General features: G+C 38.4%; 1 protein-coding gene across 2 annotated transcripts in view; it reads left to right on the forward strand.

The window, feature by feature from the left end:
• Nucleotides 1–637: 637 nt before the first annotated feature.
• Nucleotides 638–27,248, forward strand: part of TPP2 (tripeptidyl peptidase 2) — a 54,662-nt gene continuing 28,051 nt past the window's right edge. For both annotated transcript variants that reach the window (XM_027674699.1, XM_027674700.1), the window contains exons 1-18: nt 638–876; nt 7,143–7,271; nt 8,979–9,074; nt 9,494–9,598; nt 10,261–10,385; nt 11,034–11,197; nt 12,413–12,567; nt 13,582–13,658; nt 14,193–14,320; nt 16,195–16,294; nt 18,281–18,429; nt 18,557–18,672; nt 20,261–20,429; nt 22,314–22,471; nt 23,846–23,922; nt 24,778–24,884; nt 25,699–25,853; nt 26,939–27,055. In XM_027674699.1, coding sequence (XP_027530500.1) covers nt 715–876; nt 7,143–7,271; nt 8,979–9,074; nt 9,494–9,598; nt 10,261–10,385; nt 11,034–11,197; nt 12,413–12,567; nt 13,582–13,658; nt 14,193–14,320; nt 16,195–16,294; nt 18,281–18,429; nt 18,557–18,672; nt 20,261–20,429; nt 22,314–22,471; nt 23,846–23,922; nt 24,778–24,884; nt 25,699–25,853; nt 26,939–27,055 — 2,289 coding nt within the window. In that variant the 5' untranslated portion in view covers nt 638–714. The remainder of the gene's footprint in view (nt 877–7,142; nt 7,272–8,978; nt 9,075–9,493; nt 9,599–10,260; nt 10,386–11,033; nt 11,198–12,412; nt 12,568–13,581; nt 13,659–14,192; nt 14,321–16,194; nt 16,295–18,280; nt 18,430–18,556; nt 18,673–20,260; nt 20,430–22,313; nt 22,472–23,845; nt 23,923–24,777; nt 24,885–25,698; nt 25,854–26,938; nt 27,056–27,248) is intronic.

A 27,248-nucleotide genomic window follows, 5' to 3' on the forward strand; every position in this document is an offset into this window, starting at 1 on the left:
AAAGGAGGTTATAACCAAGTGGGGGTCTGCCTCTTTTCCCAGGCAACCAGTGGCAGGATAAGAGGACACGGCCTCCAGCTGTGCCAGAGGAGGTTTAGGCTGGATGTTAGGAGCAATTTTTTCACAGAAAGGGTGATTAGATATTGGAATGGGCTGCCCAGGGAAGTGGGGGAGTCACCGTCCCTGGAGGTGTTAAAGGGAAGACTGGACGCGGCACTCAGCCTAGTTGACACGGTGGTGTCAGGTCCTAAATTGCACTCGATGATGTCAGAGGTCTTTTCCAACCTAATCGATTGTGTGATTCTGTTGCCGATGCGGAGGACCACGCGCCCCCCCGCGCTGCAGCACTGCCGGTCGCCCCTAATGGGCCCGCGGCCGGACTGCGGCGCTGAGGCGAGGCCACCCTCCCTCTCCGCGGGCGGCGGCGCCGCCCGAAGGTGCCCTCGGCTCCCGCCGCGGCCCGACGTGGCCACCGCAGCCCCCCGCGCCCAGCGCGTGGAGCGCGTCCCTTCTCCGATTGGCTGCCCCCATCACCAGGCCCCGCCCGCCTCGGCGCCTCATTGGTCGGTTTCAGCCCCGGCGCTCCTCGCGCCGCGGGCCGCAAGAGGGTGCGCGTCCCCGCGGGCGACCCCGCGCATGCGCGTTCCCGCCGTGGCCTCTCCTAGGCTGTCCCCTCGCCCCGCTCGCGCCAGCCCCGTGCCCCGGTCTCGCGCCATGGCGGCCGCCGCCGAGGAGCCGTTCCCGTTCCACGGGCTCCTGCCCAAGAAGGAGACGGGCGCCGCCGCCTTCCTCGCCCGCTTCCCCGACTTTGACGGGCGGGGGGTGTTGCTGGCCGTGCTGGACACCGGCGTGGACCCCGGGGCGCCGGGCATGCAGGTAGCGCGGGGCGGCCCTGTGTCACGGCCGCTGCCCTCGGGCAGCGCCCGGGCCCCGCCGGGTCGGCCGCGCCGCGGGGACGGGGGCGAGAGCGGGGGCCCGAGGCGGCGGCGGCGAGAGCGGGGGAGGCCCCTGAGGGGCTGTCCCGGGGACTGCCGTCCCGCGGACTTGTCCCGGTGTGTTCGTTCCCGGTTCCCGCTCGGCAGCTGGTGCGGGAGGGCGGGGAGATGCCGGGTCCGGGAGGTCCGTACCGGGCACTCCGGGTGCTGCTGTGAGGATCCTCCTAAGCAGTCCACAGGCGTTTTATGGCATTTAGATCTCCTCGGCTGCCGCCTCTCACGCCGAGCTCGTTATAAAGGAACGTTTTGTGTTTTTGTGTTATTAGCGCTACTTCGGCGGTGGGTGACTCGGGACTACGCACGGCCGCCTAGGGCTTTTACATGAACAGTGTATTTCTGGCACAGTTTGCATACCTGTCTTTGAGAGTGTATTTTTCGTGCGTTGTATTGCAATAACAGTCTGTATCAGATTCGATTCTGCCAGCTTTTTTTGAATGTGCCAGCTTTGTATGTCAGATCGTACAACGATTACCATTATTATCTCCATCTCGGTTTTGTAAATTTCTCTGTGTGTGACTTCAGTTTGGGCATTTCTCAGCACTTATCTCTTTTAACCCTTTTCTCTTAATATTTCTATATCGTGTAAGTTTGCGTGTGGCCTTTTGTGTCACTACTGTTTCTTATTTCTTGTCAACAAGTTTCCTCTGAGTTGTGGCAAAAGAGGCCTTAAAGAAAGATTCAGAGTTGAATTCACTTGGATACTGCATCCTTTATTTTTTTGACTAAGTAGAGATTGTGTTGGTTTCTGCCCTTTCTTTGGTGCAGATTTAACTCCTAAGTGACCTCATTCAGGGACTTGACCCTGACAGATCATTAGTTACGTGTTCGGAAATGACTCCTTATAGGATTCAGTTAAGCAAAGGGATGAGTGAAGAGGACAGGTAGGGTGGAAGGAGGAACTGAGCAGCTGTAACTTCGATGGATTTAAGTTGAAATGAAGATGGTGCTTTTGGCAAGAAGTTGTGGGTAAGTGGAATAGTAATTGGGAAGCTTAATGAAAGTTAGCCAAAAAGCAAGCAAGATAGTACCATGGGCAGAGCAGAAAGTAATAAAAGACAATTGGGAAAATGTGAATGTAAGTTGGATGACATGCATAGTTCTGAAGTTTCACACATAAAAGCAAAAAACCCCAAATTTTTAGTAGTTATAAAGGAGGAGTAGACAACACCAACAACAAAAACACCAACAACATGAGTTTATGGACAGTAGTGGGAGGCTTTGTTCTGAGATAGATAACCCAAAGTTCATAAGGGATGCTCATGAACCATCATGATCTCAGTGCTGACTATATCAGTTTTCTTCAGCCTGTTTCCTTTATATGCAGAATAAAATTTCAGGTAGTTAAGTAAAAAATTTGTCAGGAACTTTGGAGGGGGGCTAGAATTCATGTTGCAATGAGTGAGTTTGCAGGGGTGTTAGAGAAATGTGTAAAAAAGTTGCATTCTCTGTCCACGCTTCCCAGTTAATACCTGGCTTAAACCACTTGCTGAACTACAGACTGGGGAGGCTCATTGCACGGGGAATTGTAACGGAGATATAGCCTTCACACAGCCTGTAGAATAGCTTTGTAGGTGTTTATGCAGCAAGAGGATGTCCTCACTCTCTGGAGTATTGGGCAGTTTACATTTTGCCTCCATGCAATAAATCAGTGTCCTAGGCACAGGCAGTGAGACAGCATAGCTGTACTGCAAGAAGTAGCTTCTAAACTTGGGACAATTTTTGGATTTTTTTTTTTGTCCCCTTGTCCTTTCTGCTGCTGCTTTTTCTTGCTGTCAGTTCTTGGCCTGGCATGGAGTTAATCTATGAGAGTTGAATCAGTTGCTTAGAGGGAAGAGGAGACATGTTTAGCAAGGTTTATAGGTATTACAACTTTGAGTTCAGGTTAATGACAATAATGATTACAGGCCAAAATGAGCTACCCTGTTTTGAATATAGTGGGGTTTTTAGTCAAAACAAAACAGTTCATTTCTTTGCTGCTCCCTAGTGTTTCATTCCTGGGTAGGTTTCCTTTTTGTGTTGATTCTATGAGTTGATTTGTAAACACTGATACCAGAGTTTGTCCCCTTTACAAGGGATGAAAAGATTTGGGGACAGAGTTAAACAGAGAAATACCATAATGTTTATATTCTTCCCTGGATGCTTGCTGCTATAGAGACAATAGTTATCAGGCTTAACAAACCTTCTTTTTTCTATTGGTTGACTTGCTTTGCCACACAAAATGTTAATCTAATTTGTACTTACTTTCCATTTCCTTATGAACCTTTTGTAGTCAGTGCTCTCTAGGAAACTTCTTTCACATCATCTTCTGTTGTTTTATGCTCCACCTGTTGAGGCTAACTCTAAAGTTCAGTTTGTCTGCTTCTTCAATGCTGGTTTTTGCCCTTTCAGCCCCTCTTGGTAGAATCCATTTCCTATTGCTGTCTGCCAAGTCATGACTTGTAATTCCTTAGTAAGGCGCAGCGACTGATGAAATTTTAGGTGGGCAGATAAGGTGCACTTAATGGAGAGTTGTGATTGTATATCTGTTGTCTTTGTTCAACCTGCCTGTTCCCTGTTCCTGTTGTGACTTCTTATGTTTCATGATAGATAAGTCATTCATCTGCTTCTTGCAAATTTATTTATTTTATGAACTGCCTGCTGGAATTATTATTTACTACAGTTAACTTGTACTTTTGTATGACAGCCTTTTAGCAGTAGCAGCTAGTTTGGTTTTACTTGCTTTTCAGCACCGAGTTGCTTGAAAATTATTTTATTTGTAATAATGATGACCAGCTGTCCCATGACCCAAGTGCTGAAAAATTTGTTCATCTCTTGTTGCTACAGGAGCTGTCAATTGGAGTCAGTAACATTGTATGGGCTGGCAAAAACGTGCTCAGTGCATCTGGCTTTCCCTTTTCAATTGGGATTGTCACAGATACTGGTGCTCCTCTATTTCTATTATACTGATCAGTTGCCAGGATTATGCAGATAGATTATTTTTAGTGTGCTCAATTTATCAATTTATTTGTTTTGCAAAATTGGAGCTAACATGTAAGTACGTTTCTCAAACTTCAAGCAGAAATGTATAAACAACAAAGTAATTTTCAGTTTTAAACTACTAGACTGTTATTTGTTTTTCAAATGACTATAGGCAAGCCATGATAATAAAGGTAGGATTGAGGAGGGTTTTATAAATACAATATAAAATATTTTTAATTGTATAAGAGTTCTAAATTTTTTGAATTTTAATGCAAGAGGTTCTAAAATGTACCTTCTGTCTGTAATCAGTTCATTAGTTCAGGACTTTTCTGTTCACATAAGGGAATTGATCAAGCTTACGTGATTATTTTTGTATTATTATCATTTTTCCTCAGAATTACAAGACTTGAAAAGCAAAACAGAGCTGAACTGTTACACTGTAGCATTACTGCTGGTGGGCAGTGCGCCGAACAGCAGTTCGGGTCAGCAGAAGCAGCCGTATCGGTTACTTGCGCTAAAGGACCGTGAGCCTGTCTGAATTACTGCTTTTAGGAATTGAACCTTGGACCATGTGAAACTCTTGAGTTTCTTGTGTCTGGCTGGAAGACTTTAATTTGTTGATTCTAACTGTACAAACTCACGTGCATGTGCAGACCTGCTGGGACTCAGCTATGAGGCAAAGAGCCCCAGAGTGTAGGACTTGCATGTTGTCTGTCTGGCTAGAAAAACTACTCAAGCTTGCTGCAGCATAAATCTATGTTCTCGCCACCTGTTGCTGTATAACTTGCCTACTTCAAACAAGTCACCTTGAATTACCTTTCATTCTTCTTTTCTTGTACTTTGATCACTGAATAGTTCATTTTGAGTAAAGGCATATTGAAAAACGTCCAGTGCTGCTAATCTCAGGTTTGACTTGCAGTCACTTTATTGTTGGAGCAGCTCTTAACTTTTCTGTGAGTTGAGACTGACATTTGAAGGCATTAACTACAATGCTAGAAAATGGTATTGGTTTAGTGCCTATGCACTGTTCCCCAAGTAAATTTTCACTACTTTGTAACTTGTTCAGTGGATGTTTTACCAGGTTAAAATGCTTTAGTGATTTTCTTAAGTGAACATGAATTTCTATGAACAGAGTAGCAATGTTGGTTTCTGTAATGGAAGTTCTTCCTTAACAAGACTCTTCATAAGCCATATTTGTTTCTGGGAAATGAAATTGATGTTCTTTTTATGGCTGCTATGGGTTTGGAATTTTTCGTTTTGGTTTGTTTGTTTGTTTGTTTTTAGTTGTTTAAGCCTGTTTTTATTGGGGCATTGCTTGTTATTTTTCTGGGTTGGGTTTTTTTTGTTGTTGTTGAGTTTTGGGGGATTGTTTTTTGGGTTATATGGAGTTTGTTTTGGCTTTTATTTGGGCTTTGAGTTTTCTTTTAAACCATGAGAATGTGAAACCATGGAAGTATTGTCCTTATTTGTTGAGGTGTGATAAAAGCCTGACCCTTGTCCTTTTGGCAGCAACAGAGAGACTTTTATGAAACAGCTTGAACGTGTTGTTAACTTGCAGGAGCTGAATCCACAGTTGCAGAGCACAACTGGAGCAAAACTACCTGTCATATGTGTTACTCCTAGCATAAAAATTACTAATAAAGGCAACAATACCAAATATTTAAATGGTAGAAAACAGCAAATGTGTCTGCTTTTCTGAATAAGAATCTTTTTTCACTTTCAGTGTAGTTATTGTATAGGAGATGTTGGGAAGATGATTGATTTTTTTTTTTTCTTCTTTTTTTTTTTTTAAAAATCGGTCTTTAATGTAGGACTAGAAAAATATGTGCATATGATCAATTCATACAATCATATAATGGTTTGGGTTGGAAAGGACCTTGAAAGGCCAACTAGTCCAACCCCCCTGCAATAAGCAGGGACATCTTCAACTAGATCAGGTTGCTCAGAGCCCTCTCCAACCTGACTTTGAATGTTTCCAGGTATGAGACATCCACCACCTCTCTGGGCAACCTGTTCCAGTGTTTCACCACCCTCATAGTAAAAAATTTCTTCCTTATAGCTAGTCTGAATCTACCCTCCTTTAGTTTAAAGTCATTCCCCCTTGCCCTACCACTGTCTGTGCACTCCTAACAAGTTCCTCTCCAGTTTTTTTAAGGCCCTCTTTAGGTACTGGGGGGCTGCTATAAGGTTTTTCCAGAGCCTTCTCTTCTCCAGGCTAAACAACCCCAGCTCTCTCAGCCTGTCCTCATAGGAGAGGTGCTCCAGCCCTCTGAATTCATATTGCCCTTCAGGCAAATGCTACTGTATATGGGTATAGTTTATTTGCTGAATAAAGTCCTACAGTAGCTCCTAGATGAAGAATGTTATTACAAGAAAGTAACTTTGGGTATTTTTGCTAAATGTTAAATGAATAAAAAAATCTTAACTATACTATTGGTAATTGTGTAGGAAGTTCCTCTAGGTGAAAGGGACATTAGAAGGATTAGTAGTTTCTATTTTGATGTTGTTTAGTTACCCACAACTACTGTAAAGTCCATCAGGGCTAGTTTTGATCTAATTTGAGGAGGCTTTAAATATATGTTCATAAACTCCTCATAGGTAGTCAGCTCTTTTTCTCCTCGCTCTGGTAAAAATACTCCTTATATGAGTATTAGGAGTATATAGCCATAACTACTAACAATGAAGCAGAATCCTTGAAACAGGAAAAAGGAGATGATGGTAACTTGTGTTCCTTTTAGGTTTAAGGTCAGTTAAGAGACTCAAGCTTGTGAGAGCTTGTACTTCACCTTTCATTTTGTTAGTTGTGCACTCATTACTGTAAAATTTGGCCATAATGGGTGGATGGAAGCAACACAGCAAATAATTTGACCACAAATAGTAGTTGTTGCAAATTTAGGCTTGGTTTTAAAGTGAGGCTACATGTGCTTTGTTGATACAGTGGTTTCACTTGTTTCTCTTCTAAGTCATTATTAGAAGTAAGTGGATTTGTATAAACCAGAAAGATGAACACGTTGGTCTTAGTTAATTTAAAATATAACCAAGTTCAAGTTGGTTTTGTGTCCTTCAGTTAAAGTTTGGTGTCTAAGAAAGTTAGTTGCTATTTTTGATAAAAAAAATGAAAACTTTCCTGGTTTGTGTGCTCAAGGGTAATCAACTACATTTTCAATTCTCTGGTGCTCATATTTTCAGATTACGACTGATGGGAAACCGAAGATTGTTGATATAATTGACACAACAGGCAGTGGTGATGTAACTACATGTACCATTGTAGAACCTAAAGATGGAGAAATTACTGGTCTTTCTGGAAGAACTTTAAAGGTGAGTGTTTGGTAGTACGGAGACACCACTGAACGTCTTCTTCTTGATTGCTTAACGACAAATATAGCACCTATTTTGGTTTCTGCAGAACTTAACTTCTGTTTAACCAGATTTTGTGGTTTAAGCCCAGCCGGCAACCAAGCATCACACAGCCTCTTGCTCACTTTCCCCCCAGCAGTATGAGGGGAAGAGAATCAGAAGGGTAAAAGTGAGAAAACCCATGGCTTGGGAGGAATTCATTCACCACTTCTCATGGGCAGGCAGGTAAACAGCCATACCCAGAAAAGATGGGCTCCATCATGGATAATGGTGACTTGAGAATATAAACGCCATCACTCTGAACATCCCCCCTTATTTCCCCAGGTTATATGCTGAGCATGACACCATTCAGTATGGGATACCCCTCTGGTCAATTAGGGTCAGCTGTCCTGGCTGAGTCCCCTCCCAGCAGCTTGTGCATGGCCAGCCTGCTCATTGGTGGGGTGGGGTGAGAGACAGACAAAGCCTTGACTCTGCTCAGCAACAGCTAAAACATCCCTGTGTTATTAACACTGTGTTCAGCACAGATCCAAAACACAGCCTCATACCAGCTACTGTGAAGGAAATCAAACCCAGCCCAACGAAAATCAGCAAACCAGATCTTATCCAAAGCTAATACTGGACTTGATCATCTTCATACAGATTGCTTAGTGTTTCTTTTACTTTTCATGTCTTTCTTTTTAATATTTTCTGTAGCCGAATGGGGGTGTGTACAGTGTTTTGTTGGGTGCTTGATTATAATTTAATTATTTGTTCAAAACAGTATCTGATATAGCTTTGGAAACTGGCTGAAGAAAACATGCTAACATTTTTTAAAAGTGCTAGTATTTTCCACATTTGCATAAACTACAAGAGGAATCGTGCTAAGCTCATGGTAAATAGTTTTAGAGACTGAAAAATCTGTGACAACTTAGATGTTGGCTCACTGAATTCTCACTATACATAGAATAGAAATGGTGCAAGGTTTTCAGAAAGGACACAATGAGATCTAGTAGAGGTCTTGAGTGCACAGAACTGCTGATGTTGTGACATGTTCTTGATTTCCTGGTTGGATTGATGAGGTGATATGGGGGCATCACATCTTTGAATCTTTCCGTGCTATCACTTTCTTCTTAATTTTGCACAGAAGATGACTGTAAGGGTAAATATGTTGCTCTTTTGCTGTTGTTTACTAGGATTAGTGGATCTGATATACGGAATCTAAATTCCGCAAGATGTAAAATGAGACATTCAGATGTGTGTCATGACTTCCAACTATAATATTCCTTCATAGAAGGGTGTGTCTTTTCATTTATAGGACTCTTATTTCCCCAGATCTCTGGCAAATAAGGTCACTGCTGGGGCTTTGTGTTTTAAAAGTAGAGTATCAGGGAAACTGATACTTAAAGATGTTCAATGGCAGTGTCACAGGAACTGATACTGATTCTTTTGGAACTAGATTGAAATTGCCATGTCCTGTTGTTGAAACAGTGCGGTAGTTGCTGTCCTGGAGACGGGGAATTAAATTGGCAGTATTTGCAAGTCTGTTCTGCTAAGTTATGTTACATAGTGTTGGAGGGGGTTTTTTGTTTGGGTTTTTGTTTGTTTGTTTGCTGGGTTTTTTTCCTGTTTTTTTGGTGTTTTTTTTATGCTGTTAGTTAACTTATTTCTGAATATACTTTTCTGTAGATTCCAGCAAACTGGGTGAATCCTTCAGGCAAATATCACATTGGCATAAAAAATGGCTATGATATCTATCCTAAAGCTCTTAAGGAGAGGATTCAGGTAAGGATGTACCTTTTGTTTTTGGTGTATAGTTGTATTTCACTGTTCTATTTCTCAGTTTCGGTTTTGGAAGACCACAGCATGTGATTTGCTAACACACTTAGGCTGCTAGGCAGCACTTGAGTGCTATTCTCTCACTGATTTTTGTTTATTTTTGATATGAACAATTTCTTCTGTGATTTTTTCAGAGCAAAAGCGATTGGCTCAGTGGTCTTCCTCACAGTGCTCCATTGAGACAAAAAGTCTAGAAATTACTGATACCCTTTTTTTTTCTGTGTGGCAATTTATGTTTTTTATAGTATTGTATGGGACACTTTTAACCATTGTGTGTCAAATCAGAATTTTCAAATTGTTTTTGAAGATTTCATACTTTGACATGTATTTGTCAATATAGTGAGGAACCTGGTTTTATTTTACAGAAAGAACGCAAGGAAAAGCTCTGGGATCCTGTTCACAGACTGGCTCTAGCAGAGGCCTGTAGGAAACAAGAAGAATTTGATGCCGCTTTTAGCTCTCCCTCACAGGTTCGCAGAAGTCTAAATTTATAAACTTGTTGTTTGCAACAATTTGTTACTGGTTGACAGGATTAAAATATTTCATTAGATGAGTGAAGGAAAGATACTTGTGATTTTTTTGGCAGATAACTTACCAGTGTATCTTTTGATTAATTTAAAAAGTTTTTATATGGATGGTTGTTTGATTTGCTTAGTGCTGCTAACTTTCTAAAGTTGTTGTCAAATATGAAAATGGTATTATTCAAAAACTTTGTAGGATACTTTTAGTAAGTTTTATTTTTAATTTAATGTGCTATTTTTTGGGCCACCGTCTTTGCTTCGTTCAAAGTTGGAATGTTCTAAACATATTCTTTCATTTGTAAACTATGTACTATTTCAATGAAGTACCAGAAATGCCTCAGGTTACTGCTTTATCATTTAACAGTCTTTAAAAGAATAATGGCTTTAAATGTTACAATTACAGAAACTGGAAATAGTTTTGCATAATTAGCTGAAAATAAACAGTGCACTCTTGAAGGCCATTAAACTTCTAGACGTTTGTGACTCCTAGGATAGTCTAACATTCCTGAAGAAGCAATGGAACAAATGTATAGCATCACAAAGGAATTTAGGATTACCTGTCTTGTAATAATTTTAAAAATACTCTAACTGAATTTTGGTTGCCTTATTAGGTAAATAAGCTAATAAAGGAAGAACTTCAAAATCAAGTGGAATTGTTGAATTCTTTTGAGAAAAAATACAGTGATCCTGGCCCAGTGTATGATTGCTTAGTATGGAATGATGGTGAGACCTGGAGGTAAATGCCTAAACCTGTCTAAAATATCTTGTTCTACACATAAAACAACAACTTGCAATGAAGACTCTTGTTAATTTTTAAATCTACCCCCTTTATAGAGGTTTTAAATATATTTTGCTTTAAAATAATCCTGCTGTATCAATTGAGTTTTTTGACAAAATTCTGATCCCAAATGAAGATGGGGAAGAATAAAATTGAAGACAGCATGATATGAGTGGAAGCTTGTGGGATTTTTTTCTGAAGGAGAATAAAATGGCTTTGAGTATCCATTGAGGATAGGAAGAAAAACGCCTGAAACAAAACAGGTATCTGTGCACAGAGTTCAGGCTGTAACATGGCACATTTCTTGATTGATAATGTGCATCATATGAAACAGTGAGTAAGACTTCAAATGTTTGTGTACCAGCCCTGAATGGGTAGCTTTAGTAAAATTTCATCCCTGAAATTGGATGAATTTTCATGTGTTTGCTTTTCAAAGATGAATTTATTTGAATTTAGTTGCATTAAAATAGTGACTTGAAGAAGTAAGGTACCATAAACACAGAACCAAACTCTTGAAGTCTTTGTAGTGTGTTGTGCTGGAGGGGGGAGATAACAAAAAGTTTGCAGCAGCTGGAAAATTGTCTTTTTATTTGTTTTTGTCAACAGAGCCTGCATAGATACAAGTGAGAGTGGTGACTTAACTAACTGTACAGTGCTGAGAACCTACAAAGAGGCTCAGGAATATGGATCTTTTGGAACATCTGAGATGTTGAATTATTCTGTGAATATATATGATGATGGAAACCTCCTGTCCATTGTAACAAGTGGAGGTAAATGAAAGTAAACTTAAAAATATTTTGCAGCTGCTTAGATGTCGTGAGAAGCAGCAATTTATATTGGGTCCTGATTCTGATACTTGTGATGGCTTGAGGCAGCTGTCTTAATACAACATTCATTATTATGGCATTTAAGATTGATATTCAGATTTCCTGAACTAAACCTATAATGACAGCTCATTACCAAACTTGCTTACATTTTTCACTGAAATGTTAAATTTGCTTACCATAAGGATGTATACATAGAATGTGTATACTTAGGTACTCATTAAGATGTTCCTGCATCTTAAAGCCTAAACTGGAGAGAACCTTCTTTCAAAATACCCTTTTTGTTTTGTTTGTTAAATATAGAGGGATGATTGATTTTTAGTTACTATGCTTTGTGCTTGTATATTTTAAGAATTTAAATAAGATATCCATGAACAAAATGGGTATTGATCTTTATTTAGGTTTATACAAACTTTTTTTTGTGATGTCAGGGGTTACTATAGTTGTAGCTCCAACTACTCTAAACCCATAGTGGTGTACTCTTTAAATAATCATGTTTTGGAAGCATCCTGAGTGTTTAGAGTGATATGGATGTATTTGATTTGAAAAATGCTCTTAATTCCTCATGAAACTATCCCAACTACAAAACAACTACAAAAGCAGTTCTGGTTTCTAAATGTTTGGTAATTTTTCTGAGACATTCCTTTGTATTACTGCGCAGTTCTGTTTTTTTTCCTAATCCCCACTATCCAAGTCATCTCAAGTATAGTATTCATAACTTTGAGTAGGAAGCATTGGGCCTTTGAAGTAACTTTTGTCAGTGCAATTAAGTTATACTTCATTTCTCTCTGCCCACTGCTTCCTTTCTCTCCTCAAAAAGCTGTTTGCTTTGTTGAACCTCCTTCAGTTGGCCTCAGCCTGTTGATCCAGCCTGTCCAGATCCCTCTATAGAGCCTTCCTATCCTCCAGCAGATCAACACTCCCTCCCAACTTGTTGCTGGCTGCAAGCTGACTGAGGGTGCCCTTGATCCCCTTGTCCAGATCATCAATAAAATTATGAAACTGGACTGGCCTCACTGAGCCATGGTTAACACCACTGGTGACTGGCCACTGATTGGATTTATATCATTATAGCTCAATAAGTGAAAATTAGTTGAGCTGTAGTATATTAAATTGATAGAAATGAAATTCACTAAACATATGCACTTTTCATTTGCGCAGGTGCACATGGAACACATGTGGCTAGTATTGCAGCTGGATACTTTCCAGAAGAACCAGAACGAAATGGTGTGGCTCCTGGAGCTCAGATTCTTGCAATCAAGATTGGCGATACAAGACTAAGTACAATGGAAACTGGCACTGGTCTAATAAGAGCTGTGGGTATTTCACCGAATAAATTATTAATCTCAGCACTGTGATTAAAGTGTAGAATATTGTGAACCTTTCTGCAGGCTTATAGGCTATGTTTTTATGGTTATGCAGTATTTACGACAAAAAAACTAACCAAACAAACTAAAAACAACCACAACAACAAAACAACCCACCCACTCAATCCTGAAAAAAACCTGAAAACAACTAAAATGTATTTTAAAGCATATTTTAAGACTAATGTTTTCATATAAAACAAGACTTCTGTTGCATAGAGCACTTAGAGTTTTTTCAGACTGACAGACTTGCAGTGTGTCTGTCAAGCTTGACACATAGGTGAAGTTACTCGCACGTTTGCTTTAAGTTCTATGTGTTGTGAGTGTATTTTTTATAGTTACTTATATATTTATAGAAGACTTAAATAAATCTAGAATAGGGACTAGTAGCTATCTATGTGGCTGAATTTGTGTGAACTTTTTTTATTAAAAGTGAGGAAAAATATCCTTCCTTTTAATGATGAAAGGCCCAAGACCTTTTCCATATGGTGAGTTGATGGGGGAAAAACTTCACACAAGAAAAGGATCTGAAAATAGAAAATTATGTTTCTGGCCCATAGTACATTTTGATATAGCAACATGAAGATGTACAATAATGTTTTTGCAACTTTTTGGAGTTCAGCTGAACTGCACAGAAAAAGGAGAATTTTATCTTATTGAGGACAGACATTAGTGACAATACTGATGATGTCTACGGTTTTCTCTTAGGGTAATGTCTTAATTTATAGCTTGGAACATGGCAAGAATAAGGCAGTTCAGGGAGTGATTTGTTTTAATTCTCTTTGTTCATAGGGAAAATAGCACTTAAATAACTGACTGAAGTAAATTATTTTCTAGAGTGAAAAGAGATTTATCCCACTTTCTTAGATATGTAGCAGATCAGTTCAAGCAGATGTTTTTTGTCATACCTGAAGTGACTTATTCTGTGACTAGTATATATTTTTGCTTTTATTTTAATTTTATCAGATGATAGAAACAATAAAATACAAATGTGATCTTGTCAACTATAGCTATGGAGAAGCAACACACTGGCCAAATTCTGGGTGAGTAGTACTGTAGTTAAAGTATTTCAATTTCACAGAAGTGGAATTATATTTGTTGAGCTTTGTGTAAACCAGCTGTCACTAAGAATGAATTGTCCAGGCCCATATGATTCATGTGTTAGAAACTCTACAGTTTACATTTTAAACGGTCTTTAAAAATTCGGTAAACCCATCCAAAAAGCTATTAATTTATAATATACAAACAAATATATAATATAGAAGTTTCTATATATATATAATATTTTAGATTAATAAAGAATTTTTGTAGCTGCAACACCACATAATCTGTGGGGTATGTTTTGAAGACCTAAGATTGCTGTAGCTGTTTCTCCTTTTTAAAACCAGAAGGTATTTTTGTGGTCAACTTCTGTACTGGAACCACGTCTGCCAGGTGTGGGAAGGAGGCTGCATATTCCTTGTTTGGTGACTGCTCAGAGGTTCTACTAAAAATGGGAATTTTGTCCTGTGGAAGAAAGCAATATTGTTGCTTTAAAGCAATATTGTTAAATGACTTTTTTTTTCCTCATACTTCAGGAGGATTTGTGAAGTGATTAATGAAGCAGTGTGGAAACACAATGTGATCTATGTTTCAAGTGCAGGAAATAATGGTCCTTGCCTCTCTACGGTAGGATGTCCTGGTGGAACTACATCGAGTGTAATAGGTACACAATTTGTTTTGAAAAAAATTTTTACAATATTCAGCTTCTGTCTTTTCAAACTTTGTACTTTTGTTACATGTTTGATTGCTGAACTAAATGCAAAAAATTTTTGGGCTACTGGGCTACAAGATTAATTCTGACAAAGGCACTTGCTATATGCTTAGGGATGAAAATTTAGGTTATCTCCTTACAATTCTTGCAAGACCATATGTAGAAAAGAGAGGTAGGAGGCACATGGTCTTGATTCGATACAGCTTTGTATCAAATGTACAAAAGAAATCTTTGGTTTTACTTATTTGAACAATCCAGGATTAGTTTTTTAATTAGTTTTTCGTCTAAGCACACCACTTTGCTCAGACCAATAGCTGCTGGTTAATGCAACTTGCAAAAAATATGATTCTAAGTTGGATTCCAGTTAATCTTCTGGAGAGTCTTGCAATGCATTCTGAATTGTCAGAACTGTGGTTTTGGATCATCTGTCTTCATCAGATAATCTAATTTTATTTGTAGTGAAACAAATCTTTTTTATTTGGATATAAAATAATCCCATGTCAGGACCTAGACAAGTCCTTGAAGGGAGGAATCTTGCAGCTGCAGTGCCACTTCTGTGCAAGCCTACTACTGACATAGGAGTTAGTTTTCTGATGGACTAACATGTTTTTGATATTTCAGTGAAAGATTAACTTACAAGACTTAGCAAAATATCTAGCATTTGGGGGCAACTTTCTTAGTCTTAATTTTTATGTAAATCCTCTTTTGCCTCATTGTTGCATTACACAAGATGCTTGTTAAGTCTCAGAATTCTCATTCAAGAAGACTAGCATGGAAAGGAGACTAGCATGAAGTCATGAAAGCTGGAGAGCTGTTATTTCAGGGCAGCTAGTAGAATTAATGCTGATTACTTTCTAAAAGTTAATCTGCAAATAATTCCCCGCTGAGACTGGGGGTTGGAACTAGAACTAACAAGCTCTTTTCGGGTCTGTATTGGCTTTGCTCTTAGAATGCATCTACTCTGTCAATTCAACTTACTTGTTGTATCACTCTAGAGACTGGATGATCATTCACTCTGCATGCCAAGTAGCTTGGTCCTTGTCCTCTATCTCGAGTGAACCAGATAGGTTTTTTGTGGTTTTGAGGGTAAAGCAAACTACAGCTGACAGGTTGGCTTAGTTTACACAGACATGGACATGGGCCTTGCCAAATTTGTCAGCTTGACATAGTAGTTTTCTACCATCCTGATAGTGCTTGTGCTGTAAACAAAGTGGAGTGTACACTTTAGAATAGGTAAATGACATAGTTGTAACATGCATCCCTGTCATTCTGTTCTAAAAACACTACTTTGTCAAGCTTTGATGTAGTTATTTACATACTCTCTGCACTTTGAACTGATACACGGTAATGACTGTCTCATAACTGAGTTTGAGTTGTGTGGATGTGGCTCCAAGTGGTATAGCTGTGAGCCACATGAACATGAACTAAATCATGTGGATTGCTTTGAAGTATGGTTGTTATAGTTCATAGCAGTGTAAACACAGCCAAAGGGGCACAGGAGAGAGTGGAAATGAGTAAAAGGCATCTGTTGTGAAAGAAATGTGGAAGGTGAATACATCCTATTCCAGCTGAATAAAATTGAAATTTGGAAATTTGCGTAATATTTTAATATTACATGGTGTGCCCATCAGTGTTGTTACTTCATAGCATGCTGCTTTACATTTGTTTAGCAAAAATACCTGGATTTAATGAGATGGAAAATGTGTGTTTCCGTTTTTAAAAAAACAAGAATTCTTCTCATAATGAATTTAAACCACAGAAATACTCCACTTTAGCTTTTATTAAAAGTTCATATTACATCTAAAACACTTGAATGTTTCTTACAGGTGTTGGTGCCTACGTATCACCTGACATGATGGTTGCTGAATACTCTTTAAGAGAAAAACTGCCTGCAAATCAGTATACTTGGTCATCCAGAGGGCCTAGGTATGTTATACTCTTAGAACAAATTAATTGCTTTGAGGTAATTCAAAATCTAAATTGGTCATTAATACCAGAATAAAAATTTATTTCCTGTGGAATGAGCATAGATAGCCTGCTGTTCTGGGAAGGCCTTTGTATATTGGGCTCTAGAACTCCCGGGGGAGGAGGAATACCACTGAACGGCTTCAGCACAACCTGTATTTTTCAGGGAAGTGTATTTGGGAGCAGACCTATTCAGAGATGATAAAAGTTGATGGAATGTTTGGAAATTTGTTTGAGTTTTTTTAATTTAGTTTTTTGAGAGATTTTTTCATAGCATTTATGTCATTAAGTTAATGTGGTGAAAGTAATTATTCTGTCAGTGCTGAAGATTAAAAGAAATACTGCAGTGGTGTTACCTCTGGCTTCACTGACATTGCTGCTGTGGCACAACTTACTCAAGGGTTTTGTTTGAGTCTGGCAGAGGTGTGAGTAGGCAGAGAAAATTTTTTTTTCTACCTCACACTATAGAAAATTACCTCAAAGAACTATAAAAGAAAGTTTAGGGGCAATGTAAACTTCAGTTTTTATTTCATGTCTCAGAAACATTTGGTACTAATGTGGTAGACAAAAGAAGAACCAAAAGAGTACATCTCTATTTGAGTTCTTACCTGTGTTTAGACTTTAGAATTGTTCCGTAGCTGTCATGGTGTTTGCATAGTGGTGAGTGTATTGTTTCAAGAATCTTGCCATGAAGAATTGTCATGTTTCATAGAGGGAAAAGAGAAATGTGATCTCTGCCTTCAGCTGAGAAGGGGAGAAAGATTTGTAATTAATTTTTATATTCATACACACACATATATATATATAAAAAACCTACATTTTGTGTGCTTAGTCACTGTGCATTGTAAAGTAGTCAGAGTGAGCATATGTCAGCTGAAAGGCCCAAGTCTGACCAAAGGAGGATACCTCTTGTGTAGGGTACAACATGCAGCTGACTGGAGAGTTCCTGAAGCTTTGCTACAGCAGCCTTGGTATAGGGGATCAGTCTGAGTAAGCAGCAGAGGCTTTCAGGCAGCTGTGCTGTGCACTGCCCGTCCAGAGGTGTTCTGGTACAGAACCTTCTGTGTGTTTATATATGTCTGTCATAAAATATGTCCAAACATCACATTAGAGTATTGTACTTAGAGTACTCTGATTTGAGACAGATTTTAGAGATAAGAAATTGTTAGTGTGCTATATAAATGCCCTATAATACCCTGCCTCTCTACAGAACCCAATAGCTCGGGCACAGTGCCATCCTTATTCAAGTGATGCAGTTTTTGTCTGTCTGGAGCAAGAAAGATGGAGCATATCTGGCTCATAGAGTTGAAAACTAGATGTGGCTTCAACTGTGCCAGAGATCCTTGATCTGTTCTTAAATATGCTTGTGAAAGATAGGCCTAGCTAATCTTGATCCAGCTCTTAACATTCCGTTTGTTTTTTTTTGTTCTTCCCCTGCCCTCCTTGTTTGAAATTTGTGTGTTGTAATTCAGAACTTGACCTGGTAGTGAACTGGCAACACGGAAAATTAGACATCTGGGATTTGGATCTTTTCTAGCCTTCCTCTGCCTTTAACTATTTTTCTTTAAAAATAATAACCATTTAATTTTACACACCAGGCTGTGTAAAATACTGTTTTATGGATTGAAGTGTTTAATAGGTTTGTTTATGTGCATTTTCTAATTCAAATCTCAGAAGATAGTCTGCTGGCTAAACTGAAGAGTATTGAAGGGGTGAAAATTTAGAAACCTTTCCCTGTAAAACAGGCATAGCTGATGATTAATGTGACATTTTAAACTGTTACTTGTTGCCATGCTTTGTCTTGGCTTAATGGGTTAATGCATTTAATAAAGTAATAGATTGCAAATGTTCCCTGAAGCTAAAATTTTTTGAAGTGTACTGATAACTTCAAAATAAATTGTGCAGAAAAAAAAAGTATGTTTTTTAACCATTTTTTTTAAACACTAGCACTGATGGAGCCCTTGGAGTAAGTATTAGTGCCCCAGGAGGTGCTATTGCTTCTGTTCCAAACTGGACTCTGCGAGGAACACAACTCATGAATGGCACATCCATGTCTTCTCCCAATGCATGTGGAGGCATTGCATTAGTATTGTCAGGTAATGTGCTACAGTGTTAAACTTAGATGGGTTATCTAAAAGAGATTAAATAGTTTTTTCTCTTAAAAAATGCTGTAGCTTTCAAATTTTTTGTTGTGTCCAATAACACCCTTATTTTTAATTTCAGGACTCAAAGCTAATGGTATTCACTACACTGTACATTCTGTCAGAAGAGCTTTAGAAAATACTGCAGTGAAAGCTGAAAACATAGAAGTGTTTGCACAAGGACATGGTATTATTCAGGTATTTGCTAGCAAAAACCCCAGGAGAATATAAGTAACTGTCAGTGGAAAACTAACCCACAAAAAAGCTGCTTTCTTGGTGATCTCGCTCAGTTTGCTCCCATGCTACTTGATTCTCAGATCTGATTGAGCAAGAGGAAGGGAATGTAGTGGGAGGGGAGAACAAATGAGAAATTCTTCCAGTTTCAGCATGCAGTTACTGTAGAATAAATGTGTTAACTGGACACATTTTTAGGCTGATCAAAAAGGTACATGGAAATAAAAGTGGGATGTGGGTTTTTATCGCCCACATTTGAATTTGTGTGCCTAAATTCTGTCCTAATGTCCAAAAATGTTTTTATGTATTGTCAGAGAGAGCTGAACTTGTTCTGTTCAGACAAAAGCTGGAACTGTAAGTTCTGAGCAGTGAAAATAGGTGCCCATGCTGGTTCACATAGGAGTACAGCTGCAATTGTGCAGTGACTTTGCTGCAGGCTTGCACTGAAGTGCTTATTGTATCCTGTGGACTTTTAAGTGAATTGGCAATCTGATGTGATCCTTTGTATGATGAAGGCATATTGAATTAGTGTCTCCGTATGCAGAAGCTTGTATTCTTACAGAGCTGCTGCTCTTTTTTGCCTACAGTCACTCCCATCCTAGTCAAAAGAAGTACTGAGATTTTTCTCTCATGCTTCAAGATGGTAGATATTAACTGCTCAGTCCTAAATTCACGTTCTGGAGATGCTAGAATGTAGTAGGTAATGTCAGCTAACTGTAATGACGCAAAAGGCAGCAGTGGTGGTAGCCATACCAAATAGAAAACGTTGCTGTAGAAAAATGGAATGCACCCATCATAATTTACGTTTTAGTAGCCTGTGATTAAAGCATGTGTTAAAATGTGGTTAGAACTGATCTGTGAGACAAGGCTGTTGTATGTACACTTGTCTCAAAGGAGAGCACCCTAATCTTTGCTGGCGAAGGTACCTTGCTACGAAGTAGAAGAGAATGTAAGATTTTTGTAGTCAGTAAAATAGCAAGCAAGGTAGAAGGTTGTCTTCTTAAAACAAAAGCTGAATTTGTCATGCAAGGTTACTGTGACAGCTCATTACTTAGACCTAGGGATGGATTTCATGACCTGATTCTCTTATTTCATACCAATTTATAAAACTTACATGGGCATCCCATATTGCTTGTCTCTTTTGAATTGCTCAACTTTTCATTGTATAAAAGTTTTGAATGTTTAACTAGTGTTGCTTCACCTGTGAAAAAGTCACCTGAATTAGTATCATCGGTTTGGGCCTTGAAGTCCTCTTTGTCTTTGAGGTCATCTCTGAAAACTTGTGTTATGAATTTGTTGATTGATTTGTAGCAGAGGAGACTTGGCCTTTTTATTTTAAATGTTCTTGGCTTTCTGGGCTCTGTGTGGCTGTTGCAGACAGGAAAAGTTGCCTCACTTTCTATATTTGGTATTGTGGAAGCGCATGTGGCTCAGGTAGCATGTGAGGTACTTCACTGTTGCTGTGCTTGCTGAACACTTCATATTGAAGAGAATATGCATAAATTACTATTAAGTTGAAATTTGTTAATTTAGAACTTGTTGTTTCTAACAGGTTGATAAAGCCTATGACTACCTCATTCAGAATTCATCATTCACAAGCAACATCGGCTTTACAGTTACTGTTGGCAGCAACCGTGGAATCTACCTCAGAGATCCGGCCCAGATAGCTGCACCATCTGATCATGGGGTTGGCATAGAACCTGTCTTTCCTGAGAATACAGGTAGGAAAGAGCTTTTATATGTGAAGGTGGGGACATAAAAGCGTGATCTTCAAGCAAAAAGTTCTGATAATGAGGAGTGATAGGAATCTGTACTGTAAAAGGAGTCACTGTAACTCTAAATTTCATGGTAAATGAAGGCATACAACTAAAACTTTTCCATTCTAACCTCAGACTCATAACTGCAGCGCTTTAATGTTTTGTGGGAGTCTGTTGCTTCATGCTTCCTCCCACTGAAAGAATCTCTGTTCTGTAGAAATTTAAAGTGAAGTTGTGGGACTAGGGAAAAATAAAAGAAAAAAAAAGTCAAATATTTCTGATGTTTCATGAAATTATAGAACTTCAGGGGTTTTATTGTAGATGACTCTTGACAAGGGATGATGACTGTTCTAAAGATGAAAGCACTTACCCAGAAATTAGTTTCTCAGTTGTTTAAAGAGTATAAATTTTAGATTTGGACTTTAGGTTCCACAACCTGAGAAAAATCTTGTTTAACAATCTAGACTTCCATTCAATATCTAATAATTGATAATCATAAATACATCTAGACACAGTACAGCAATTGATACAGGTTTTACTTACAGGGTAAAAGTAACTTACACAGATCAAAATAATATTTTCTGTAAACTGTTTTGCCCTGCTTTACTTTATTTAATAAAAATTGGAACTCACTGAGAGACTGAATTACATTGTATTTGAAAAATGAGCCATGTGAGAGCTTGTTACTGAGATTAATTCCTTTCCTAAAACTGGTGATCCTTAAGAAGGTTGGCATGTGGCAAAGGGATGAGTTTGCTTAGGGGAAGAAGGGGTATGATTTGGGACAGGTTACTGACTCAGAATAGCTTAGTTATTTGACAGCTTATATTGCAATCAGTGCATTTTAAATTTAACATGTGACACAAAAAAATAAAGTCATCATACACTAGACTCTTCTGCAGGAAGCAATTTGAAAACAGTTAGGCATTTATAATGGGTGAGAAGCTTGTAGCATGATGTTGTTTCCCTGGTACCTGTCCAGTTGTTATTTCTGTTCTGTGTCTGGTGTCTTCAACAAGACTGAGTTTGAGAAACTGTAGTAAGTGGTTAAGGGACACTCATTGCTCGGTCTGTCTGTTGAAGCTCTCTTTGAGCTTTTCATCTACCCATAGAGGAATTACATCTCATAATAGAATACTCTTTTCTCTAATAAAGATGTGATGAAATGTCTTGAAAATTAAGCTAAGCTTAATTAGGAACAGGAAACCTGGAAAAAGTTTTTGGAAGTGTTATCTTTGGAGCAGGAAGTTGGTTTTTAATAACTAAAACATTTCAACTGGGTTGGATACTTTCCTAGAAGCTTAGTGCTTTTTTTGACTTAAAAGCTAATCTATAGAATCTGACTGTTTGCAAAGTCAAACTAGATTATCATAGTAATTTTTAATAGATTTTTCTTCTTGCTTAGGTTGCTCTATAATGTAATTTAGTAATTAACATAACCTTCAGAATCAATGGGATTGCTTTTTATTGTATTTCTCTGCATTAGGCAACACTTTATCTATAGAAGGAAGTCTATAACTACTTCCAGACTATGTTGTGGGTAACTGAAGCATTTGCTTACCATCCTACCTTTGACTTTGTCGGGTTTGACTGTTTTAGGGGGGAGGACTTTCAAAGTTGGATACAAACTTTATTTTATTGCATACTGCTGCTATTCCGTTTTTCTCAAGTTAAAAGAAATAATATAGAACACTGCCCTTTGTGCAGAATCTGACGTCCAAGTGCCCTGAGGAATTGATTCCTATTACATTTTATTGACGTGTATTTTAATAGCAAATGCTGCATTATAGTAGGCTATGTGCCCATATTTGTGTTACTGACTTGTTTCTTAAATTTGTTTCTTGACAGAAAATACTGAAAGAATATCTCTCCAGCTTCATTTAGCTTTAACCTCAAATGCACTGTGGGTCCAGTGTCCTAGTCATTTAGAGCTCATGAACCAGTGTCGACACATAAATATTCGTGTGGATCCACGTGGGCTCAGAGAAGGAGTACATTATACAGAAGTATGGAAATATTGGTGTTCTAAGCGAGATTGTGTGCTCTTTCCTTTTCATGTGGTCTCTATCAACTTCTTATAGAAGTAATTTTTAAGGAAATCAAATCAGTGTGCTGTATAGACCAGAAAATAGTGCCACACTCCATTTCACTATAGAGGCTGAAGCCAGGGTTCAGCCATAGTTACGCTATACAATGTTGTGCAGCACATGCCAGTAGGACTTTGATTATCTATGTTGAAAAAATAAAAATATATAGAAAATATAAACCAAATAAATAACCATTGATTAAGTTTTTTCCTCCGGATATATTTTAACCTTTGACTATCTGTCTCAATTGACAGATACTATTATTGAGGATAGAGATTTGTGCTTTTATGAGGTCTTAAATATTTCTTCTGGCTTAAGGACTGACTTAGCTTTTGTGATGTTGCCATGCAGTCTTAAATGGACCCAAGATTTTGCTTTGGCTTCTGAAGTTGCTTGTGTGATTACAGTGATGTAATATATTTTCTTGTTTCCTTACCTCTACTACATCCCATTTTGGAAGGTGAAGGAGAAAAATGTGTAGTAATGGCTGTGTACACTAGAAGATGTAGCTAACTTTGAGCATCTACATTCAAATTTTGTCAAATTTAATAACAAAGCCATTAAGTTTCTCATTTACTCTCCCAGTCATCCTCTTTTACTCTTGTGAAAGTTACCCACCACCAACAATTATTTTTCAGCCCTCTCTATCCTTATCACAAACCTTATATTAACATTGAAATGCTTTCGTTGCATTGTACTCGATCACAATAAAGATGATATACCAGCTTTCTTTTTAAAAGTGCTTGCTTAAGATGTTTAGAGTTGCAAGTCTTCTATGGTACCACTGAGAACATTTTGGCAAAGTCACTGTGAGAGTGGTGAGATGCCGGAACAGGTTGCCCAGAGAAGCTGTTGGATGCGCCATCCTTTGCAGTGTTCAAGACCAGGTTGGGTGGGGCTTTGAGCAACCCAATCTAGTGGAAGGAGTCCCTGCCCATGGCAGAGGAGTTGGAACTTAATGATCTTTAAGGCCCCTTTCAACCTTAACCATTATGAGATTCTGTGATTGAACATATTTTTCAGAGATAGTATTTAAAGCTTGGCTGTGAAAAACATGGTAAATCAAATTATATTTTTTCTAACATAATCCTGGAAGACAAGGATAAACTTATTTTTTTCCTCAGGGGTTGTTAGTGTTTTACTATTTCTATGGTGACAGTGGTCAAGTGGCCTTTTTTTCCTCAGTGATTATTACAAAGATTCAAAGTACTCTGCAAGTAGTTTAAATTGAATGTTGTCTTCTGTAGTTTAGTTTTGACCAAAGATTTTAAGTAGTTGTATTTATTTTGTTAGGTGTGTGGATATGATACAGCAACGCCTAATGCAGGCCCTCTGTTCAGAGTTCCAATCACTGTTGTTATACCAACAAGGTCAGTAAACCCAGAACTCTGGGAGTTCTAGAACTTAATGCTAACTCTGTTAAGGGAGTAGACACCTGGAAAGATTCTTACAGCAGACAGACAGCTGTGACATTTTCATAGTTTTGGTCCTGACAGCCAGAAGGCAGTGTGTTCTGGTGGGCTTAGCCACAGTGGCAGCAGCTTCCTGCTCCATCAGAATACAGATGCCTTCTGGCTTGTTTTACAAAGTATCTATCAATGTACTCATACCTGTAGGTCAACTGGAGTTGGCTTTTTGTTTCTGCCTGGTGGACTAGAGTACATAGAGGCAGAGGGCATTATTTGGCCATTGTACATTGGGATACACTTTGGTCATGACTTTAATACAGGGAGTTTACAAATAGTATTGTGTCCATCACTGTTTTAAACATGACTTCAGCGATGTTGATAGGGAAGGGCAGTATTTGATTAAACCTGTTTGGTGAACAATCTGCCCTGAGGCAGTGAGGGGAGAGGAAGTAACTGTTCTCTGACTCCTTCGCGGAGATACTTCTTCTTTCATACCTTAGCTCACTTCAGTGGCAATTCGCTCAGCCAGGAAGAGCAGACCCACTGAAAATAAGGATTTTTTGATACTTACGTTTAAGTGCTGTAACTTCAGGGAGGTGGGGAGGGTGTTTACATAGTGTGGTGGAGCTGATGTTTTTCATCTTTTGGATACGTTGTGCTGTTGATTCTGTACTATTATGGATTAAAATAATTGGTGCTGAGGACTAAACATCCTCATTGTAGACATTTTTAGAGTGTTTTTGCATTTAAAAATACTTTAAATATTGGCTTCACATCTTATTTGACTACGGTTTGTGTTTTCTTTTTGACATACAGAGTAGATGAATCATCAAGCTATGACCTGACCTATACAGATGTTCATTTTAAACCTGGTCAGATCCGAAGGCATTTCATTGATGTTCCACAGGGATCTACATGGGCTGGTGAGGAAATAACCACCTTAATTAAATAAAAAATCACATCTGTCAAACTTGACAAAGTTATTTTTAAATCATTTTGAGTTCTGCCTGAATCAATACTGAAGGATTCAACCCATGAATATGTAAAATATTTATTTGATTTTTAAACTCTTAAAGGAGTGACTGTGAATTATCCTATGGTTTTTGGTATAGTAGGATCATGATTCTCAGTCTTAAAGAAACCAGCAAATAACAATCTGAAATGATTTCCTATACCTAGATGAATGCCCCATGTTTATGGAAAAGTATTACTGTCTGAGGTTTGTCTAGTTTTTAAGGTGTATGGATGCAGTGTTGAAAGATGTTGAACTGAAGAACTGAAGAAAATGTGGTTTTCATAAGGGGCAAGTAGCCTGTAATTTGGAAGAAGGGAAAAAAAGGGTTTTTTCCTCGTCTTCCTGCATGAAATTATTAAATAATAATCCTTTCAAAAATCTTTCATTTAAACAGAAGTTAGTGATAAGACTCCTAATTTGGAATTCAGTAGTCTGTCCTGTACAGATTGTACTCTGTAGTATCTGATTAATTTTCACCATTCGTGAAACATAATGTTTCTTTTAATTTTTCTCTGAACTTAGCTAGTTTGCCTTGATCTGAAAGGGTCTTTGAAAATAACTGATATATAAGCATTTTTCACATATGGAGCCACTTGGGCTGCTGCATAACTTCTTAAATTACAAATGATTTGCAAAAGTAGTGTTTCTCTGATGAATCTCTGCTTTCCTCCTCAAATTCTTGGGTCTTGAAACTAAACCTAATTTCTTTTTCTATAACCTAGAAGTGACAGTGAGTTCATGTTCAGCTGATGTTACTGCCAAGTTTGTGCTTCATGCCGTTCAGCTAGTGAAACAAAAGGCATATAGAAGTCATGAGTTCTACAAATTTTCATCCTTACCAGAAAAAGGATCAGTGACTGAAGCATTTCCTGTTTTAGTAAGTTACTTAGGGTAGTGTGGGATAAATAAAGTATCCGTGCATTATAATGTTGTTCTGAATTTTTTTCCAAAGAAAAACCCCCAACCCAAGAAATCGTGTGTTTGTTACAGTAGTTAGTGCATCTGATTTTCAGTCTAATAGCTTTCTAGGGTTTCTGAGCTATTTAGTAATATAATACATGTTAATATCTTCAATTTGTTTCTATTTGTTTATACAAAGCAGTTTGTTTCCCTTTCAAATAGGAACTATGACTTTTTGGATAGCTGTAGTTCAGCATATTTTGCCTTTAGTGGTTAATGTGGTAATCTGGGACATCTTGATGTTTAAGCCAGGTGATAGCTGGTAGAGCAGGCTTAGCTTGGATAATGCTAGCTCAAGAGCCTAAAACACAACCTGGGAATGAGCTAGCAGTTCAGGGGTGTGCATAACAGAGCCTTCTAAAGTTTGTCTCCTGCCTTGCTCAGTTTAGTTGTATAGCTCTAAAGCCAAAGAGTAGTAATAATTTCTGTGCTATTCAGTCCCTTAACCTGTATGAAAATGTCTGGTGGGGGACCATACGCTAAGTTGGTCCCACTGACACATCATGAATTTTATCATATTTATTAAAAAACAAAACAAAAAACCCCACCAAGCAGACAAAAATAAAATCAACCTAAAGCTCTCAAGCTTCATGTCATCTTATTTAGGCAGGGAGTGGGATCTCTTTTTCTGATAAGTGTTTTCTGGGGCACACATATTAAACTCATCTGTGACCTAACCTGTCTGCCTAGTTTGAAGGATAAAAAAGGAAAAGGTAACCTTAAAAAGCTGTACCATTTTGTGTAGGGTATATCCCAACACCCTTTGTTCTGATGCATTCATCAGTCATCCTGGTTTTTTTGGAGCTTTCTTGTGTTTTTTAACAAAGTATGTCTTATTTGGTACTGTACAAATCTATACAGTTGGAGTAAACTGGACATAAGAGGTCTTTTTTGAGCTGTACTCTGATGTTTTTATTGTCTTGGGAGAAGGAGGTTGGGGATTGGGATCAATAGAAGAGGAAGATGGGAGCTTGAGTCTAACTTTGTGCTTTTATTACCCAGGCTGGAAAAACAATTGAATTTTGTGTTGCTCGGTGGTGGGCAAGCCTTAGTGATGTTAGCATTAATTACACAATTTCTTTCCATGGTGTACTTTGCGCTGCTCCTCAACTAAACATGGTAAGTTTTCCAGAGTGTTTATTTTTAATTATTTTGAAACCCTATGGTGCCTCAGAAAAGAAAGCTTTTTCCTTCTTGACTGAGTTAAAGTATCTTATACATGAGATGTTCATGTTCTCTCTTAAAAATTGCAAAATAGTTCAGTCCCACAGAAATGCCCATTACCATTATTTATGCTTTTTTTTTCTTTGCC

This window comes from Neopelma chrysocephalum, unplaced genomic scaffold, assembly GCF_003984885.1.
Source record: "Neopelma chrysocephalum unplaced genomic scaffold, ASM398488v2 Primary Assembly neopelma1_25, whole genome shotgun sequence".
NCBI lineage: Eukaryota > Metazoa > Chordata > Aves > Passeriformes > Pipridae > Neopelma > Neopelma chrysocephalum.